The sequence below is a fragment of the Lontra canadensis genome, unplaced genomic scaffold, assembly GCF_010015895.1.
Source record: "Lontra canadensis isolate GAN:19392208 unplaced genomic scaffold, GSC_riverotter_1.0 scaffold63, whole genome shotgun sequence".
Lineage (NCBI taxonomy): Eukaryota > Metazoa > Chordata > Mammalia > Carnivora > Mustelidae > Lontra > Lontra canadensis.
The window spans coordinates 7385689-7405876 of NW_022631057.1; the positions used below are offsets into that span (position 1 = coordinate 7385689).

The 20188-nt window shown below is 37.5% G+C and overlaps 1 protein-coding gene across 3 annotated transcripts in view; it reads right to left on the reverse strand.

Moving 5' to 3' along the window:
• Positions 1–352: 352 nt before the first annotated feature.
• Positions 353–20188, reverse strand: part of KIF14 (kinesin family member 14) — a 52124-nt gene continuing 32288 nt past the window's right edge. For all 3 annotated transcript variants that reach the window (XM_032878214.1, XM_032878213.1, XM_032878212.1), the window contains exons 22-30: positions 20003–20103; positions 14473–14567; positions 12348–12572; positions 11988–12172; positions 8128–8286; positions 7263–7385; positions 3843–3917; positions 2734–2872; positions 353–2377 (exon numbers count right to left, since the gene is read on the reverse strand). In XM_032878214.1, the coding sequence (XP_032734105.1) occupies positions 1998–2377; positions 2734–2872; positions 3843–3917; positions 7263–7385; positions 8128–8286; positions 11988–12172; positions 12348–12572; positions 14473–14567; positions 20003–20103 (1482 nt within the window). In that variant the 3' untranslated portion in view covers positions 353–1997. The remainder of the gene's footprint in view (positions 2378–2733; positions 2873–3842; positions 3918–7262; positions 7386–8127; positions 8287–11987; positions 12173–12347; positions 12573–14472; positions 14568–20002; positions 20104–20188) is intronic.

The window sequence follows — 20188 nt, forward strand, 5'->3', positions numbered from 1 at the left end:
CTCAGGTCATGATCTCAAGGTCCTCTGATAGAGTCCCGCATCGAGCTCTCTGCTCAGCAGGGAGCCTGCTTCCCCCTCTCTCTCTGTCTGCCTCTCTGCCTACTTGTGATCTCTCTCTGTCAAATAAATAAATAAAAGCTTTTAATTAAAAAAAAGAAAAGAAAAGCAATAAAACAAAAAAAAACCCTGAGCCCAAGAGAGAATTCTGAAGCCAGTAACATTTATTAAAGGCATTCTGTTTATAACATTTCTTATCAGTGCACATGATTCTAAGAGCAAATATATTTTCATCATTTGTTTGAGTACTGTATAACAATTTACTTAAAAGTATAAATATATATATATATATATACAAAAATTACAAAGACATTAATAATAGGTTTTTGACCAATGAAGTCATGAATTTTGAAAGCAGGAAGTAAAGACTAAGTACCAAACATTAACATGTTTAAACTCTTTAAACTACTTTAAACTACTGTATTGATACTTTAGAAAGTCCCTCAAAGAAGTACAACCTGCAGGCAAAGTTCTCCTATGTACATTGACACTTCATGAAACTTGATAACAAAAGTGCCACTTGGCAGAGCGTTGACTATTAAAAATACTTTTAGAACTTCAGAAAGAATACAAGCTCAAATGCCAGAAAGAAGAGAAAAAAAAAGAAAGAAAATTAAAGCAAATTTGCTGCACTGCACCATTTTAAAGCACCTGGCAATACTGCACATGGTTTATTAAAATTGTTCTGGCTACAGTAACCAGTAGTATTTACAATCTCTTCCCAAAAAGGAAATTACTGAACTTACTCATGGTACTAATATCCAATTTTCACTTCTCAGGCTAAAGTGATATTTGCAAGTGAAAAGGCACATGAAAGGATCAGTTTATTTAAAAGAATTATTCTCCAGGAACTGCTCAATATCGCTCAAGCAGAATCACTAAGTATCTTTCCAGATTCCACATATGCTTGTGGTCAAAATGTCAAACCATTTCCTTAATGAAAGGTCCCAAAAGGAGAATATTGTCTTTATTACCTGATTGCAAATCAACTGTGAGATATAGTAAGGATCTTTAACCTTTACCAAATCATGTACAAACTCTTTCATTACACCTTTAACAAAACAAGCATTATCAAGAAAAGGTCCAGCCTCTGATTTCTTAACCCCATCCAAAAGATGATTCTGGCACTATTTAATTGGTTTTAAACTGTACTCATACAGCTCCCATTATGGAACATAGATAATATAGTGAACTATTATACCAGCAAGCCATTTTATTAATATATATTCAAGTAACTATTTCTATTTGGAAAGAAAAGGAAACTGCCCTTGAACACACTGTTCAAAAAGGCAACCAGTTAACCTTTCAAGAAAACACTTTTAGATCTAACAATGCAAGTTAAGCTGCCTTAGTAAAACCTACATTGGCAATTTCACCATAAACCTCATTGTAGCTATTTGCAGAGGAGAGAAGGCACAGGCATAAAGGTAACTGATTATTCATGTGTTTCCACTCATGAGAAAATAACTTAATAGTAACTATAGTAACCATTTACAAACAAGCTGAAGAACCAACCAGAGATAGTATATCAATGTGAAAAATAAACATTTAAAATAGTGTATCAATGTGAAAAATAAACATTTTAAATAGTATATCAATGTGAAAAATAAACATTTAAAATTCAAGGCAATGAGAAACTGGAGAAATGACCATTCATTTGTTTTTGAACTCCTAATTTCATTATCTTGCCACCATGTTCCAATACGGTGAATGCCTATTTAAAATTATCTGCCAAGAAAATCCTGAAAGCCCATTCTGAAATCAGGATTCAATAATGCTTATACTCTCCATTCCCAATGGAAGGCCATCAAACAGATGTGGACTTCTTTGAAACATTTATGCTGACTTCCTGCTTTTTATATTCTCCTACATAAGGAAAATTGCCTACCCAGTGTTTTCTCTCTTTCATGGATGGTCATAAAGTGCCTACATATCAGAATTCACACCCACTGAATCCTACTGGGCGTGCTGTCCTCTGAGGTCACTGCTGGGGACGAGCCATGGAGTTCAAAGACACGCTTTGGTACACCTTTATTCCTAACGGAGTCAGTCCTGCTTGGTTTAGATTGCTGTCCTTCTTCTCTGGTATTTTGGTTACAAGTTTCCCAGGGATTCAACAAATCAGCTCTTTCCTCTGATTCAAAACATAAGAGGAGTGACTTGGCTAGAGATTCTAGTCCCCCATGGCCAACTCCAGGTAGTCTCTTCTCACAGCTGTCAAGAGAAGTAGAGCACATGCTCAAATCATCATGAAAATCCTTGGCCAAGTTGCAAAGACTTTCAACGAAATTCTTGAGAAGATTTTTGTCAGTGTGGCATCCTATGCAAGGAGAAGAAAAAGTTCATTAACCTTTTCATTTTTCATGAGGTATTTATTACTCTTATATGACTCTACATATCTTTTAGGTCAAAGTAACCCTGTCAAGATAAATCTAAATGACTTAAGATTACTCAGCTTATCTGCTAATTAAACACCTGGGTTTAGGATCTAATTATTTAGGCAAAGTACTTACATATTTTAAGTGAGATTATGACCATACAAGTTTCTATAATTAGTGTCAAAGAAGTAGCATTAATTAGACTTTAGTTAATGAATTAGATTAGAAATGAAAAGATGTCTGAGAGTTCTTAAACTATAAAATTTTGATTAATTACAAATCCGTCTTGAGTATATACCTCTCAGTGCAGAAATAATAATTTGAATAGTTTGCTCCAAGCAATGTTTTAACTTCAGGAATTCCTGTGCAAGATTAACCATCTTCTTCAAATCTTGGTATCCAGGACTTTCTTGCTGTAGTTCAGTTCTGAAACTTTTCTGTAAATAAAGTTAATATTTTTAAAGATACATAATAGGCTACATGACAGTAAGGCTTAGTCAATATAATTTTAATCACCAGGGTCTTATCTTCAGGAAAGAGAATGAGTTTACTTTCCTCACCAGTGCTTAGTTCTGTTTCCACAAGCAAGACCAACACACAATATTCCACAAGCAAGACAACATACAATAATACAACTAAAAACAGTAATTACTGTTTTTAAAAGAAATAAGAATTTTAAATTAATTTTATTTTTTAAATTAAAAGAATTTTTTTAAACTAAGCTTTATGCCCAATATGGGTTTGAACTTACAACCCTGAGTTCAAGAGTTGCATGCCCCTCTAACTGAGCCAGCCAGGTGCCCCAAGAATTTTAAATTAATTTTAAATCAAAGTACAATCATCATATTACATGGGAATGAAATAAAAAAACAGTACCCTTTATTATCCAATATCATAAAAGATAAATTTAATTTTTTAGAGTTCAACTTTATATATCTCCCATTTATTTTTATTTAAATAAAAATTTTCGAGCCATAGCTATTTCTGTCCTATTTGACACATTGATTATATACTTAATTTATATTTTGTTATTTACTTGTGATTTGAAAATAATTTGTCTAATTCACCTATATTTTAAAATCTTCAAGCATATTGATTATTAAACACAATTTTTTAGCCAGTGACTATCCCAGGAAAAGCTGATAGTTACTAAACTAGTAGCAGTAAGAAATAGATAAAATACTATTAATCAATTTCTATATACTATCTTATCTCTTTCTTAAAAAATTAGTTATGACGTCCAAGAGGAAGTAGCTAGAAAACTATGACACATGCTGCAACTAACCAGGCACAAAGGAATTATCTGGCTAAGGATGAAAACTGAAGTAAAGATATCATTATCTATACTTCGGCTGAACGAAATGCTAAAATACACCAAACCAAAGTAAACATTAAAGCTTCTCTTACTGTTTTCCACTCAGCAAACATGTTTTCAAGACATCCAATCAATCCCATGGCTTTACCTTTCATCTGTTTGGTAACCTATATGGAATATGAACATATTTTACTATATAAATAATTATTTAGAAGTTTAAAAATCCTAGAACTCTATGGGACGAGACAGGCAAGAATTTTAGTCTAAGAAGTTGAAAGACTTGAGTTCTATTATTGGGACTGCAATTAAACAGTCAGCGTACCTAAATCATGTAGGCAGAATTTCTTTCAAAATAAATTGTATGTTGATTCTATATTAACTATAGATACACTCTGATGTTTGTGATAGTAACAGCATTTTGTTTTACATTTAAATATTTATAGGGATGAACTTTCCAAGCCTTCCCTTGAAGAGGGTAACTAATTTATCAAGCAGATATTATGCTCAGAGAACTACATATACATTTTCACAATTTTCACAGAGAAATAGTTGATATATAATGCTGTATGAGTTTAATACTGTACAACATAATGATTTGATATACTGCAAAACCACCGCCACAGGAAGTTTAGTTAACATCCATTACCTCACAGTTACAATTTTTTTTCTTGCAATGAGAACTTTTAAGTTCTATTCTCTTAGCAACTTCCAAATATACAACATAGTAGGTATCATTAACTACTGTCAGTACTTGCCTTCCTATATCTGAGTAATTTCCCTTACATGTTTTATTATCTGCTTCTCAATTATAATTCTATGCTGCATATGCAACTGTCTTCATTTACAAATAAGAAAACAGATTCCAAGCTCCTAAGTCTCAGAACCAGGGTGGGAACCCCAGTCTCCGTTAGAAGCCTTTGCTTTTGTACTGCTCAATGCTGCCCCCCTGAGGTACCTTTTCACTTAATTTCTGCTGGGAATGGTGTGAGACGAATTTAATTGGCTTCACCCACACAGCTCTTCCCAAAGTCTAACTTAAAATTTTTTTATCTGGGTAAAAAAAAAAAAAAAAAAAAAAAAAAAGAGGCACACACAAATTCTTTTTTCCCCTGGCTCCAGCTTCACAGTTATAAATCCAATGCCTTATGTTTGAACCCATTTTCCAGTTCTTCGGATTCTTCCTTTTCCTTCCACAGGTTCTTGAGTTTTAACTTAAGAGAATATGACGAGCTAAAATCCCACCATGACTATACAGAAGGGGCATACAGACTATGAGAGAAAGTAAATAAGAGAAAGGGAAGGAGGGGCGTCTGGGTGGCTCAGTGGGTTAAAGCCTCTGCCTTTGGCTCAGGTCATGATCTCAGGGTCCTGGGATTGAGCCCTGCAATGCACTCCCTGCTTAGCGGGGAGCCTGCTTCCCCTTCTCTTTCTCTGCCTGCTTCTCTGCCTATGTTTGATCTCTGTCAAATAAATAAATAAAATCTTAAAAAAAAAAAAAAGAGGAAGGGAGGGAGAAGTTTGCCTGAAAATGCCAATAATACGATTGTATGCAAAATGGGCCTGACCCTTTTGCTATGCATTTCCCTGCAAACGCAGCCAAGATCAGTCTGCGTGCCCCGCCCTACTACTCTGAGCACATTTGTGTGAGCTTACTTCGCTTCTACTTTTCATTAACTGACTCTAGGCCCCTTGCACTTACTGCTGGTGGAAACTGTACTTTGCAAACAACGACAGAGAAAGTGTTTTTGGGATAAACGGCGCTGCTGCTGGGCACCACCAAGCTGGAGATGTCGGCAGTTGGAAGTACGAGTCCACTGTCTTCATTCAAAGTAGCATTACAGACCTGAAACCAGCCTCATGTCTTGTCTCTAGGACTAGACCCATGTATTTTAGTGACAAAATGAGCTCCTTTTGAATGTGTTTGTATTTTAAAAGCAAAATAACACAAAATGGGAAAGGTAAGCATACAGCAAGAACAAGCGCGAGCAAACCGAGGCAGCTAAGACCTGCGGGGGAACTGTGTTTAGCATTTTTGTCCACTGCTCTTAATGGCACAAAATCCTCAGAACAATCTTAGGGAGTTCGTATGCTCATCCTCACTTTTTAAATGCAACACGTGAGGCCCAGGGGAGCAGCTCAAGGCTACACAGGAAGCAGGAGAGCAATTTAATGTTCAATGTTTCTTCCAGTTCTGAGCCGGTTTGGGCAGAGATGATAGCCCTTTAGAACCCATGTAGGCTTTTAGTCTAGGAGGGCTGGAGAGCCCCTCTAGCTTACATGGACAATTTCTCTCCTGATAAGGAAGCTAGACATGCATTAATGAAAAGGTTTTTCTAAAAGGAAAGAAAAAAAACTAACTTACTCGATGCCTTCCTGGAAATGAGCCACAGGGGTGGACGCTAAGGGTCCTCTACCTGATAGTCTTTCCTAGATCAAACAGTATGTATGTAAATGAGTACCAGTACCGTCCTCCTGGGGGTGAGCTCAGCAAACACAACAACCCCAGGCAGCTCCATCCCAGCTGACCGACTCCAGAAAAAGAAAGGGAATGGGCAAAGATGGTTTTAACAAGAAGTTGTTACAAGATTCTAGAACTGACAGAGCTCCGAGATTTCACTGCTGTAAAGATTAGAACTTATCTCCTAAGTCCCCACTTCACTAATAATAACTCCCAGTAATGAAAATTAATGTGTGTGAACAACGATTTACAAACCTTAGTTTTGTAGCCTGTGGAGTTTTGGAGTCCCATAGGTAGAATATAAAACCCTGGCTCGGACAACTGGACGAGGTCCTCCAGCTCCATAAAATGCATGGGAACCCAAGTAATTCCTCCCTTGCAAAGTGGAGAGGTTCACCCCTATACTAAGGAGAGCACCTAGTCCCATACTTGCACTGGGAAATTATTTAGTAAATAAATGACTCACAATCTAGGACATAACTATTATTACAGTCAACAGGTGAAGAAACAGAGTCAGAGCGTGGACTTGATAAATGATTGCTAAAAACTGAGAGGCTGGTTTTAAACAGTGCCACCTCTAAGACAGCTACTGGGTTCATGTTTAACGTCAGTTAGCTAGAGGAGGTGCTGGGGAAGCATATTTTTGGAAGTCACTCAAATCTTCATTGATTCTGTATCTTGATATGAGATAACAGATATGAATGCCTTTGGCAAAATATTTAGTTTAAAATATGGCATCAGTAAGTGGTAGTTTCTATTCTTAGGTGGAAAAGTAGAGACATAAACAAAGATCAGGAAGAAAGAGACCAGCAGAAAGTGAACACTAGATGTCACTGCCAGACTCCATTCTGCTCTGGAGTTCATCCTCAGTCGGTTCACTGACAATAACTGACATAATGATCACATCAGCCTTTTCAATAAAAAAAAAAAAATTCAACACTAATTAAAATATATAAATTTATAAGAATCCAACTTAGTTGAATTAAACTATTTTCTAAAAATCAACTTTATAGGCCATCTGGTACTATATAGAATGTTCTTTTGTTCCTCTTACCTCATTTTGGGTACACTGACTTAAGAGTTCATGCTGAAGTTCTTTTGCTTTTTCTAGTCCAGAATCTAATAGAATCTTCATTCCTAAGTCTACACCATCACAAAGAGCATCCATGAAGTCCTCCTAGAAAAAGTTTTTAAGCATTAAGTAGAAAATTCCGGTTTTTTTTTAAATTATAAAATAATTGTTATATTTTCTGCTTATTTTAGGACTACAGTAAGTTCCTAGTTTATTAAATTCAACTAAAGCTGGAATAAAAAAGGTCTGTAAGAAAATCTATCATTTACTATTCCACATATAACATGTAATAAATTTAGCAAATCTATAATTTAACATTCCACATATAACAGTTAATAAGGAATATCTGTCTGAGGAGGTGGGTAGAGGATAGGTTAGATGGGTGATGGGTATTAAGTGATGAACCACCGTGTTCTACTCCAGAAACCAATACTGCACTATATGTTAACTAAGGAAAATTTAAGTTTAAAAAAAAGTCATCTTAGAACGCTGTTTTGCTAGAACACAGTAACATTCTAATATAATACTGTTCTTAATGGCATGACTACTTAGAGCAAGCAAATACAAATTTTCTAGAATTATGGAGTTCTGTATGTGTTGATTGGCTGTGCAAACCCTCCAGAGTAGGTATGCATCATCAAAGCAAAGATCCAAAAGGCAAAGTGAAGATTCCAGAATTATCCAGTACATTATCTAATTTAGATTGAAACAGTTTTAAATATTGCCAAACTATTAAAAGTATGAACTATTTTAAAATAAAAACAACTTATCCTGTTTAGTTGATACTATTATCAGAAGACTACTGTTCCTCAGATGAAGTCTTCCAAAACTAATATTACCAAATTACCTGAACACTGGCAGCCTTATTGGTACTATTTTCCAGAAAATGCAGCTTGCTCCCTTTAAGAACTGCTAACTGTCCCACATACTTTACAGCTTGTTGTACAATTTGGATTATTTTCGTTTGAGCCTCTTTTACCATTGATGAGATATCTGAACAACATCCCTATAAAACAAAAATGGATCAGTATATCAGATACATGAGATTATAAACAGAGGTAAAGAAAAGACAAGAAAAGGAATTTGAAGAAAATAAATTCTGCATTCATTCATATCGCAACTATGCTTCAAAAAAGTCTCACTCAGAATCAAAAAACATGCAACCCTATAGCTACTAACTATGATAAAACCACTTGGATACAGCCTCTATGCCCAAAGACCCTACATGCTAATAGGAGACATAAGATAAGTATGCAGTGAACTAAATAGAAGACAGAAGCGATGAGTGAATGCCCCCCACACCAGAAAAGGGAACAAAATGTGGCTCTTTTTTGCCTTTGAACTTTTCCTGTCCCATTAGCCATCTGGCAGATGGTTAATAAAGATACTTTGTCTTATCAGGGGAGAAGGAAGAGGAAAGGGAAGTGAAAGCGGGAAAACCAACCCTTCAAACGAAAGGCTTCTACACCAGAGTGCACATGCCCAAGAGGAATGAGGTGTGCCTCACCTGCCCTGCACCGAGATTTTCTTTCTTTCTTTTTTTTTTTTTTTTTTAAGATTCTATTTATTTATTTCATAGAGACACAGCAAGAGAGGGAACACAAGCAGGGGGAGTGGGAGAGGGAGAAGCTGGATTCCCACTGAGCAGGGAGTCGGATGCAGGGCTCGATTCCAGGACCCTGGGATCATGGCCTGAGCAGTAGGCAGTTGATTAACAGCTGAGGCACCCAGGCGCCCCCAAGATTTTCTTTCTTTTACCTGCCAACTGCAGTGATTCTTCAGAATACTCTTGGGTTGCTTTCTAGGCCATGCTTATAATACTGCTACACGGTAAGAATTCTCAAACCACACTTAGGTAGGAAGTGTAGTCACTAAATTCAGTTTTGCCAATTTAACATAAGCCTTTCCTGAGCTTGGTCTAATCTCCCCTTTGAGTCACCTGTTCTCTCCATCCTTGATTCTTTACAAAAAACCTTTCCCATAGGGCTATAGGTCACAAGTCCAAAATTAAGTTCAAAGTGTTCTTCCTAGAGATGAAAAGAAGGAAAGAAACTACACACAAGTTACTCTCACAGGCACTTTCTTATAACATCCATCCATCTGATCCTCATAGCAACCTTGTCAGATAGGTGCTGTTATTTTTGTTTTCCCAAAGAGAAAATGGGGAGCTTAAAAATTTAAGCAGTTTGCCAAAGGACAAGAACTAATTTAGCATGGGTTCAAACACTGGGTTTCCAAATGCCAATAATGGGTTTGGGGGTTTTTTCCTGTTCCTGAACTGCATCTAAAATCTAAGAGCCAACTAGGTATATCTCACACTCTCTTCCCACCACCTTTCGACTAGCTTCCTTTTCCAGGCTCAAGCATAAGCCGGACTCTCAGGCTTTGGCTCCCCAGCTTTGCTCTCTGGCCAGCCTTCATCTTCATGGCTCTGTGCTATCAGAACATTTCCTTCATCTATCACTTCACCCATACCAGTTTGAGGCCCACCTCTCTGTCCTAGGGTCATTCTATTTCCTCACTGCTTATATCCAAAGTGATCCTTCATCCAGTGTGAATTTATAATTAACTCAATAACAAGTATTATAACTGCCCAAACTCAATAACAAGTAATATAACTGCCCAAAGCTAACTGCCCATTGCGGTGTGTGGGCTTATAGAGATGTTATATTAAAAGGCATAAAAGGGGCGCCTGGGTGGCTCAGTGGGTTAAAGCCTCTGCCTTCGGCTCAGGTCATGATCCCAGGGTCCTGGGATCAAGCCCCACATCAGGTTCTCTGCTCACAAAGGAGCCTGCTTCCTCCTCTTTCTCCCTCTGCCTGCCTCTCTGTCTACTTGTGATCTCTGTCAAATAAATAAATCTTAAAAAAAAAAAAAAAAAGGCATAACAGGTGAAGTATAAGGTTATCTGAAAAACAAATAAGAGAAATGCCTGAGTTGGGGAGACCCACAAAGACCTCCTAAGGAAGAATAATGGACAATTAAAAATAAACGTTTGGGGTGCCTGGGTGGCTCAGTTGGTTAAGTAACTGCCTTCAGCTCAGGTTATGGTCCTGGAGTCCCGGAATTGAGTCCTGCATTGGGCTCCCAGCTCTTTGGGGAGTGTGCTTTTCCCTCTGACCTCCCCTCTCACTCTCTAAAATAAATAAATAAAATCTTAAAAAAAAAATAAAAAAATAAACGTTTGATTTCAATTTGACTAGTGAGATTACTCAATCAAACAAACATTTCCAAATCCTATCAAGTAAATAGGCCCTCAGGAAGTATTTGATACAACTAACTTCTACCACAATAATAGAATGTAGAAAGTCTCTTGGTGGGCATAATAACGTGTTTTGTTCAACATTTTAGAACATTTTGTTATGAATCTAAGTCACCCATTTAAAAAACTGAAACCTATCCCTTTTGATATTCTTATATCTATTCCCCTCATATATTCAAGGAATTCTTTTTTTTTTAAGATTTTATTTATTTACAGAGAAAGAGCACATGTATATATGCACAAGCAGGGGAAGGGCAGAGGGAGGGAGAGAGAGAGAGAGAAAACCCTAAGCAGACTCTACACTAAACACAGAGCCTGACACAAGGCTTGATCCAATGACACTGAGATCATAAAATGAGCTGAAATTGAGAGTTGGATGCTTAACTGACTCAGCCACCCAGGCACCCCTATTCAAAGAGTTCTTATGGAGGAGTTCACTGAAATGGTGTGTGACCAGGTATTATCCAATATCAAATTCCCCACTTCTTTTGTAGTAATAGAATTCTTGATTTTTCCACTAGGTACATACCTGTCCAGAATAAAAAGTACATTTCCCAATAATACTTGTAGCTAGTTATGGTCATGTAATGAAGTTCTGGCCAAAGATACATAAAGAGAAATGTCATAGGGAAATTTCTAGAAACTTCCCTTAAAGGAAGTTTGGCCTTTCTCTTCTTTGTCACTTCTTCCATCCCGCTGCACTGAACTCAGACAGAGCTCCACCACTCTGGTGGACCATGAAATAAAGGGCCATGATTTGGCTTGGTAGAAAGGTGTGTTGGAAGGAGCTTGGATCTCAAGGAGTGGAGCAGAGCCACCATGCCTACTGCCAGATTTTATATGACAGAGAATAAGCTTTTAGCTTACTACTTCTTCAGAGCCAAGTCTAATCTCACTTGATATAAGGTAAACAGAAAAAAAATTATTTTCCTTGCCTGTGCATCACTGGGCTTGTGACTAATTCAGCATAAGCTGAAATCTAACAAACAAGCAGAGCAAGACTTTGCCTTTTTCCCCATTGCCGTTACTGAGGGTTAGCATAGTAGAATATGGATAGTAAAGAGCATGAACTCTGGGCCCAAGCCTGCCCGGGTCCAGATCTTAATTCTATCACTTACCGGCTATGCCTATAACACTGGATAAGCTACATACCCTGTACCTCCATTGCTTCACTTATAAAATGGTGATTAATAACGGTACCCACTTCTGAAGTTGTTAAGAGATTTAAATGAGTTAATATTTGTAAATCACTGAGAACTCTCAATGCCTGGCACAGAAGCCATAATTAATAGACGATTATAGATAACCACAGTTTCAGAATTATAAAACAGAAATCACTTCTGAAAATTCTACAGATCTAATTTTGGGGAAGATGCAGACAGTAGGTCAATAAATATTTGCTGAATAAATGAATTCTTCAAATGATAATCAGCAAAGCAATTTACCTGTAAAAATAACTGTAAGTAGCCTCCTAGTTTTTTGATCTCTTGTCTCAATTCATCTTCAAGCCTTGCTGTGCTGGTACAAGGCAGAATTTCATTCAGCCAGTGTTTGATTAGCACCACAAGGTGCTCAAAAGCACATGTGACCTGGATTGTAAGTGACTGGGTTGCTCGATCAGAAGAGAACACTTTGAAAAAAGAAGGAAAATTACTGGAAGAAATAATCTCCAGATAAAAGAACTCATATATGATCACCATTAAAGTCAGAAAATGCATGCAAAATGTGACAGTCATTAAAAAGAATATGTAATGTGCAGAAAATAATCATTCATGTGAGTTAATAAAAGCTGTAAGTTTGCTTACAGTTTTCTTGACTTTCTTCGTCTTGTTCTTCATGAGCTTTGGAAATGGCAAATAGCCCGTGATAAATTTTAAGAAAATTATCCATCAGACTGTCTGCCATGGTTTTTTCTTCATCATAACTCTGTCCAAGAAAACTTAAGGATGACCCAATCAATTCTTTGCAAATTCCAGGAAGAAAAGATTCTGCTGAACTTGAGTAAATAGGGCTCGATTTCTCCAGTAATCCTGTCTCAGTAGAAAATAGCCATCTTAAGCCTACTTTTCAGGCACAATACTTTCAAATAAATGCATTAACACAAGCATATTATAGACTCATTTGTCAGTAAATTCAAAGTAGGCTGTTCTTATTTCAATGCATTTTTACTTCAATAAGCCTAAGTGAAAACACAATTTTATAAAGGAGTCAATTCATCTGTCAGTGGAGTCAGTCCATAGGTTAGTAGTTCCTCAACCACAATACAAATAATAGACAATGCAAACGAACTAAGCAACCACTGGTTTACTCTCCTTCCTTACTGACTTTTGGGAAACACCTAAGAAACTCTGAAATTAGTGAAAACAATGGTAGTTACACAAAAAATAATATAAATAGAATAAATATAAATATCATAATATAAATTAATTCGTAAGCTGAAAGTGTAGGCAATACTAAAGCAAACTCTATTAAAAGGAATGTCTCATTAGTTCTACTTTATATCAGTTCCTTCTCTAGGCTTACTGTAATCAAAATAGGCCAAAGCCAATTATTATGTACAGTTAATATATCAATCACATCTCTGGGAGACAGATTTTCAGGCTAATTTTCTAAGCACTGTCTAAACCAGAAGTAAATGGAAACACTTTGTAGAGCTAATTTGGAGACTCTGGTAATAACTTTATACTGGAATGCTAACTCATGAGTATAACGATTCTCATTTAATAAACAAGGTTATTTTTTTGGTCCAGGTTTATAGATGACGAAACACCAAACTAAAAGGAAGGTAGAATAAAGACAAAGGGAGGGGACTATTAAGAGTCTAGGACAGGGGCGCCTGGGTGGCTCAGTGGGTTAAAGCCTCTGCCTTCGGCTCTGGTCATGGTCCCAGGGTCCTGGGATAGAGCCCCACATCGGGATCTCTGCTTAGCAGGGAGCCTGCTTCCTCCTCTCTTTCTCTCTGCCTGCCTCTCTGCCTACTTGTAATCTCTGTCAAATAATAAATAAAATATTAAAAAAAAAAAAAAAGGAGTCTAGGACAGGGGAACATGGCTGGCTCAGTCATTAGGGCATGTGACTCTGGACCTTGGGGTTGTGAGTTTGAGCCCCATGTTTGGGGTACAGTTTACTTAAAAAACAAAATGAAATAAAAAGCATTTTTAAAAAAGAGTGTAGGCCAAAGATAAGAATTTGATTTGGGAAGAGAAAAAAGAAAAGCTACAAAATGCAAAGCTCTACCACTGTAGGATAAGAGATTATATCCTAGTCATCATGAATAGTTAACAATATATTCCTTGTTCAGTAAGATAATGATGTTAATGCATTCTAAAATCCAACATCAACACTTTACAAAGCATTGCAAAACTCTGGTTTGGCACTTAAGGTGAGAAGTTAGGACACTTGCTCAACTTCCCAGAGCTGCACACTGCACCGTCTCCAGCCCCATGGCTGCCTGGGCAGGTCCATACTAAAGGCACACGTGGTTTGTTTCCCTCTTTGAAAACTGCAAATGAGCAAAGAGCTCTTGCATTTTCTTTAATTTTTAAATATGGCCCTTAAAAAGTCAGTTTTAATTTACCTGGAAAAATTACTTTTTTTAATTTTAAGATTTTATTATTTATCTGTCAGAGAGAGCGCATTAAGCAGGTAAAGTGGCAGGCAGAGGCAGAGAGAGAAGTAGGCTCCCTGTTGAGCAAGCTGCCTAATGCGGGACTTGATCCCAGGACCCTAGGATCATGACCTGAGCTGAGGCAGCTGCCTAATCAACTGAGCCACCCAGGCGTCCCGAAAATTACTTTTGTAAAACATCTTACTCTCAAATAATACTGAATAAACAAGTTGATACCACAGATATATAACCTTTTATTGTGCTGGTAAACAATAAGCCTTGATACTTTTTCCAGTATACAAGAAAATGTGATGAAAAAATACCTGATGAATGGGAAGAATGAAAATCCTGAATGGGGTGGGCTTGTATATCATGTAAACAACCAGAAACTCTTCTATTCTTCATCAAGCTCCTGCTCCTAAAAAAAGATAAACCGTAAGATCAGTGGTTATATACTACATGGAATAAGAGTATTAAGAATATTCTTGGAGCACCTGGGGGGGCTCAATCAGTTAAGCGGCTGCCTTCAGCTCAGGTCATGATCATGATCCCAGAGTCCTGGGATGGAGCCCCAAACAGGGCTCCCTGTTCAGTGAAGAGTCTGTTTCTCCTTCTCCTTCTCCCCCAACTCACATGCATGGTCTCTCTCTTTCTCTCAAATAAATAAATAAATAAATCTTTAAAAAAATATTCTTGGGGCACCTGGGTGGCTCAGTCGGCTAAGCATCTGCCTTCAGCTCAGGTCATCATCCCAGGGTTCTGGGTTCGAGTTCCGCACTGCGTTCCCTGATCAGTAGGGAGCCTGCTTCTCTTTCTCCCTTTGCCCCACCCCCGACTTGTGCTCTCTCTCTCTCTCTCTCCTGCTCTCTCTTAAATTAATAAATAAAATCTCAAACAAAATATTCTTAATTCTCTAAAGAAAATGGGTATGCTGGTGTGTGTTTCCTGTGGAAACATTTTCATCAACAAATAGTTAAATTCATTTGGTTTATGAAGCAAGAACTTTACTATTGATAGGTATTGTTCTAAGCATATAATTAAATTAAGTAAATGGAACACATAGAGTACTCCTATTTACAGCTTCTAAATACTGTGTTTAAACACAGGAAACATGGTTTCTGGGCTCATGAACTTAAGATCCATAGGAAAAGAGAGAAATTAGGCAAATAATTACAATACAGTGATGTGCCATGCGAGCAGAGCATGGTCTGCTGGACAAGAACTTGACCTGGCCCAAGGAGTCAGTGGGGAGGGGGGAGGCGGCTCCTGGGACAATGACCCTGAAGGACGCACAGGAGTTAGCCCAACAGGGAGGCAGGCTTGGGAAGGAGGGAACAGTGGTTCAGACACAGGCACCAGGATGTGGGAAGCCCCGGTGATCAGAGAAAAGTATGGTGCATTCAAGGACAGAGTGAGATTCAGAAGGACTGCAGTAGGACAGCGGAGAAGAGCAAGGGGGGACGCTAGGGGGTGCGAAGATGCCAGCCTGAGGTTGACCCTAATGCCAATCAAGGAAGCTTGGATTTTATGCCGAGATTTGCCTGGCGAGGATTCTAAACAAGGAGATGATCTACATAAAAAAACATTCAAGTAAGCACCTGCTACACAGTGTGAAAAGCAGAAAGCCTGTGAAGTGTAGCAGTAACACAAACGGAGGGAATGACTCTATCTTCACTCTCTCTTTCCGCTGCCTCTTTCCCTTCAGCCTATAAAACCACTCAGATCTCTGCCTGGAGTGTGACTGGCTGTCTAGCTGTTACTCATTTTTCTTAACTGCTACTGGAAAAAGCAGCCTACTTCCACATTGCCATTTGTCTGTCAATTTTCTAAACTCCAACTCCAGCCCTCATTGTATCAGTGAATCCTCGAGCTGTGACCTGGATCTAAATATAGGGGATACTTTGAAGTCTTTTTCCTAACAGAACTCTCTACCACTGTCGGCCAAAGAAAAATACTATTTGTTGAAAAGATCATTAAAGGGCGCCTGGGTGGCTCAGGGGGTTAAGCCGCTGCCTTCGGCTCAGGTCATGATCTCAGGGTCCTGGGATCGAGTCCCGCATCGGGCTCTCTGCTCAGCAGGGAGCCTGCTTCCCTCTCTCTCTCTCTCTCTCTGCCTGCCTCTCTGTCTACTTGTGATCTCTCTCTGTCAAATCAATAAATAAAATCTTTAAAAAAAAAAAAAAGAAAAGAAAAGATCATTAAACAAAAACATATTCCATCTGGAGTCATCTAAATGTTTCAAATATATTTTTCCCCATGAATTCCTACAAGAAAAACACAGAAATATGACTCATAACGGGGAAAGGAAATATCAAACCTCAATATGACCGATAATAGGAAGAAGAAATATCAATCCTCAAAGGTAACAGTTTTTGGTATTTAGGGATGAAAGGGAAGGGTACATTACAGAAAGTCTAAACCAGGGAAATCTATTCTTCTAACACTATCATAGTTAAACAATGTTTAAACTCAAACAAAATGCCTGTCACATTCCTTTCAAAGAATTTGAAGGAGAAGGAGAGGTTTTACTTTCAACTGTCCACAGAACGAATCACAATTTATAGGCATCCAAACCAGTCTATTTCATTGCAGAGCGGCTATGGCGTATCACTGCCTGGTAACGGTTCCATAATTAAGAATCTGTCAGTGTTTCCATTACCCGCAGGCATTCTCAGAGTTTGCAATTCTGTCATAAACATTCTTACAAGGCTGAAACTTCATATACAAGGTCTCTGACCAAGAGCAATTCATTTTTTAAGAAAAATATGATAGTTTTAAATTTTAGAAGTTCTCAAGAAAACATCTCTACCACATGAAAACACCTAATTTCAAAATATCAAAAGAAGTTTTAATTTTCTGGTAATAATTTAAACTTTTGTTGGTTCCCTAGTTATTAACCTAGAGGTTAGCAGAAAATAAGATGTAGATCACCAACTTTCAATAAGCTAAAATTTTTATGTTCATTATATATTTTTAATTAATTTCAAAAATTCAAGTATAATTAACATGTAGTGTGTTACATTAGATTCAAGTGTACAATATAGTGAAATACAGTGATTCAACAATTCTATATATTGCTCGGTGGTCACCACAATAAACGTACTCTTAATCCCCTTCACCTTTTTCATGCATCTCGTTGCTCACTAATGTTCATTAATCATACTGTGATCCATAATTCTAAGTACACCAAGTTTGTATCTGTTTATAATAAAATACAGTAAGAAACCAATATTATAAAATCTAAAGGGATTTATGAATCACCCTCTGATGAATTTGTAGTTGTGGTCTGAATTTGGGGGAGGTTATGTTACTTTAGGTTAGCTTACATACCCCAAGGCCTTCTGCCCAATACACCCCACAGGCCATCTTTAGCTCATTTTGGAGAACCCAACACTGTTCTGAAATCTTCAAGATAAATCACCTGAAGATACCACCTAAAGATATCACTGGTATTAAATCAGAAATAAGATCATCAGGGCGCCTGGGTGGCTCAGTGGGTTAAAGCCTCTGCCTTCTGCTTGGGTCGTGGTCCCGGGGTCCTGGGATGGAGCCCCGCATCTGGCTCTCTGCTCAGCGGGGAGCCTGCTTCTTCCTCTCTCTCTCTGCCTGCCTCTCTGCCTACTTGTGATCTCTCACTCTCTGTCAAATAAATAAATAAAATCTTAAAAAAAAAAAGAAATAAGATCATCTCTGTATTCCAAGATTTAATCTTATTTAGCACATATAAACATCCAATATTAAGAACTGCCATTTATTCAACACCTATCCACTGCGGTGGAAGTTCTACATATTTTATCTCGAATCCTTACAACTACTTCACGGCATCATCATCAGTCCCACGGTGGTCATAGCAGAAGTAGCAGAAGAAGCAATTGTTTTTATATATGACCTCACTTAAACTTAGCAAGAGGCACTATAGAAATGTATTACTGTCTCCATCTTAGAGATGAGAAAACTGAAACCTAAAGATGTAATGTCACTTGCCCCTGGGTACACTTGGCATAAATCACTCTATTACACACCTGAAACTAATATGATACTGTATGCTAACTATACTGGAATTGAAATTAAAAACTTAATGAAAAAAGTTAGAACCCAGGACACTGACATGAACCTGTGACTTTTTTATTATAGTACATTATAAGGGATACAGATATATATCCTGTGCTCAAGAAACTCAGAATCTGTTTAAAGGACATGCTTTGATTTCTTTCAGCTTGAAATACACAGCTGGTATGTATATAACACATAAGATAACATGTATCGATTCTTGTTTCTTGGCTATTTCCAGCTGTAGCTTAGCCGTTACCATATAGCAAATAGAAGAGAAGTAACAGGAGGAAGAAACCTCTCTAAAGTAGTTCCATCTCTTTGAAAGTTTTTAAATGAGTTTAAAATAATCATCGTCAAAAACAAGAAAGGCCTGAAAAGGTCTGGAAACCCAAATGGATTCTGAGCTGCAGCTGAAGGTGATGAAGGGGTGGGGGGGAATTAACCAGAGAGATTCTGTTCTTTCATATGCAACAGAGAGGCAATGTGGCACAGTGGTCAAGAAAAATCAGGATCTTCAGAGTCACTCAAACGTGGATTTGAGGGCTGGCTCTTCCTTTATCAGCTCTGTGAGTTTGGACAACTTATAACCTCTTTAAATCTTGAGCCTCTTCATCTGTAAAAGGTGGGTGATGACAGCACTGATCTCGTAGTTTTGTGTAAGAACCACCTGAGAGAACACTCAGCAAGCACTAAGTAAATGTTCTTGATAATGATGATGCTTCTGTTGGATGGAGAATGCCATGGACTCTAACATCTGAAAATTCTCAAATCCTTCCTTCCGTGTTCCAGAGCTGAATGTATACACTTGCATGCTCCCTGGGAATCTCAAACTCATTGTGTTCAAAAATAAGTTAATCTGACCCTCCATGTCTGGGAACACCACCTTCCTTTAGCCAGTTACCCCTGTTAGACCAGGATTCATCCTTGAGCCCTTTATCACCCTCAACCCCACAGCTAGCCAAGTCCTTATTCAATCTTCCTCTTGAATATGTATAAAACCATACTTTCCTCTCCACTCCTTCTGCCTGACCTGATTCTGGGTCTTTATCAACTGTTCTTCTAGTCTCTTCAATTCCTGGTCTTTGGGGACAGAGAGTATTTCTTTATTCATCTTTGTATCCTCAAGACATAGCAGACAGTAGTCTTGTTTAAAAACCAAATGAAGAAGTATTTGTTTAAAAAGAAGTCTTTGTTTAAAAACCAAACTAAGCAGCTAAATTGGTTCCAAGACCACGACCATTCTATTATACCATTTTGCTCCACTGTAATCTAAGCATCTGAGGTCTAAACAGAACTAGTTTTTTCCTTGAAAAACATCTATTCACTGTGGAAGTCTTTTATGGTTTTAGTTAATAAGCAGCATTTGTCACATATAGAAGTTCTCTATCACCATATTTATTCTTCTGTGGTGCTCATACTAACTTGACAGCATTTAAAGTTCTATAACTTACAATAAAATATCATAGAATATGCCAAGTTCTTGAAAAAGGGTAATTTAAAAGTAATAAACACTATTCATTTTTATAGGAAATTAGATTTATTCTATTCTAAGTCACTCTTAAGACTTACATGGTGAGATGCTGATCATTTTTTCCCCATTCTTACTGACTGATAAACAATTTAATGCCCCAAGTGCTGTAATTTGATCACTAACATACTATTTCTATTACTCAGTCTCTGCACAGACATATCCATGACAATAGATAGTTCCTTTAAAATAAGGAAGTAGCTTTCTTTCTATCTACAAATATATACCCAGAACAACAACAACAACAAAAAACAGTAACAAAATGTCTTTACCTCCTTCTAGAAAAGGAAGAAACCGGTGCATTTGTAATGTCAGGTTCCCATTCATCTTCAGGATCACAAAAGACATCGTCACTCTTGTTATTATTATTATTCTAAGGAAAATAAAATATATGGTTTCTATTAGTTTACATTAAAAAATATTTAGCAACTAGGGCATCTGGGTGGCTCATGGGGTTA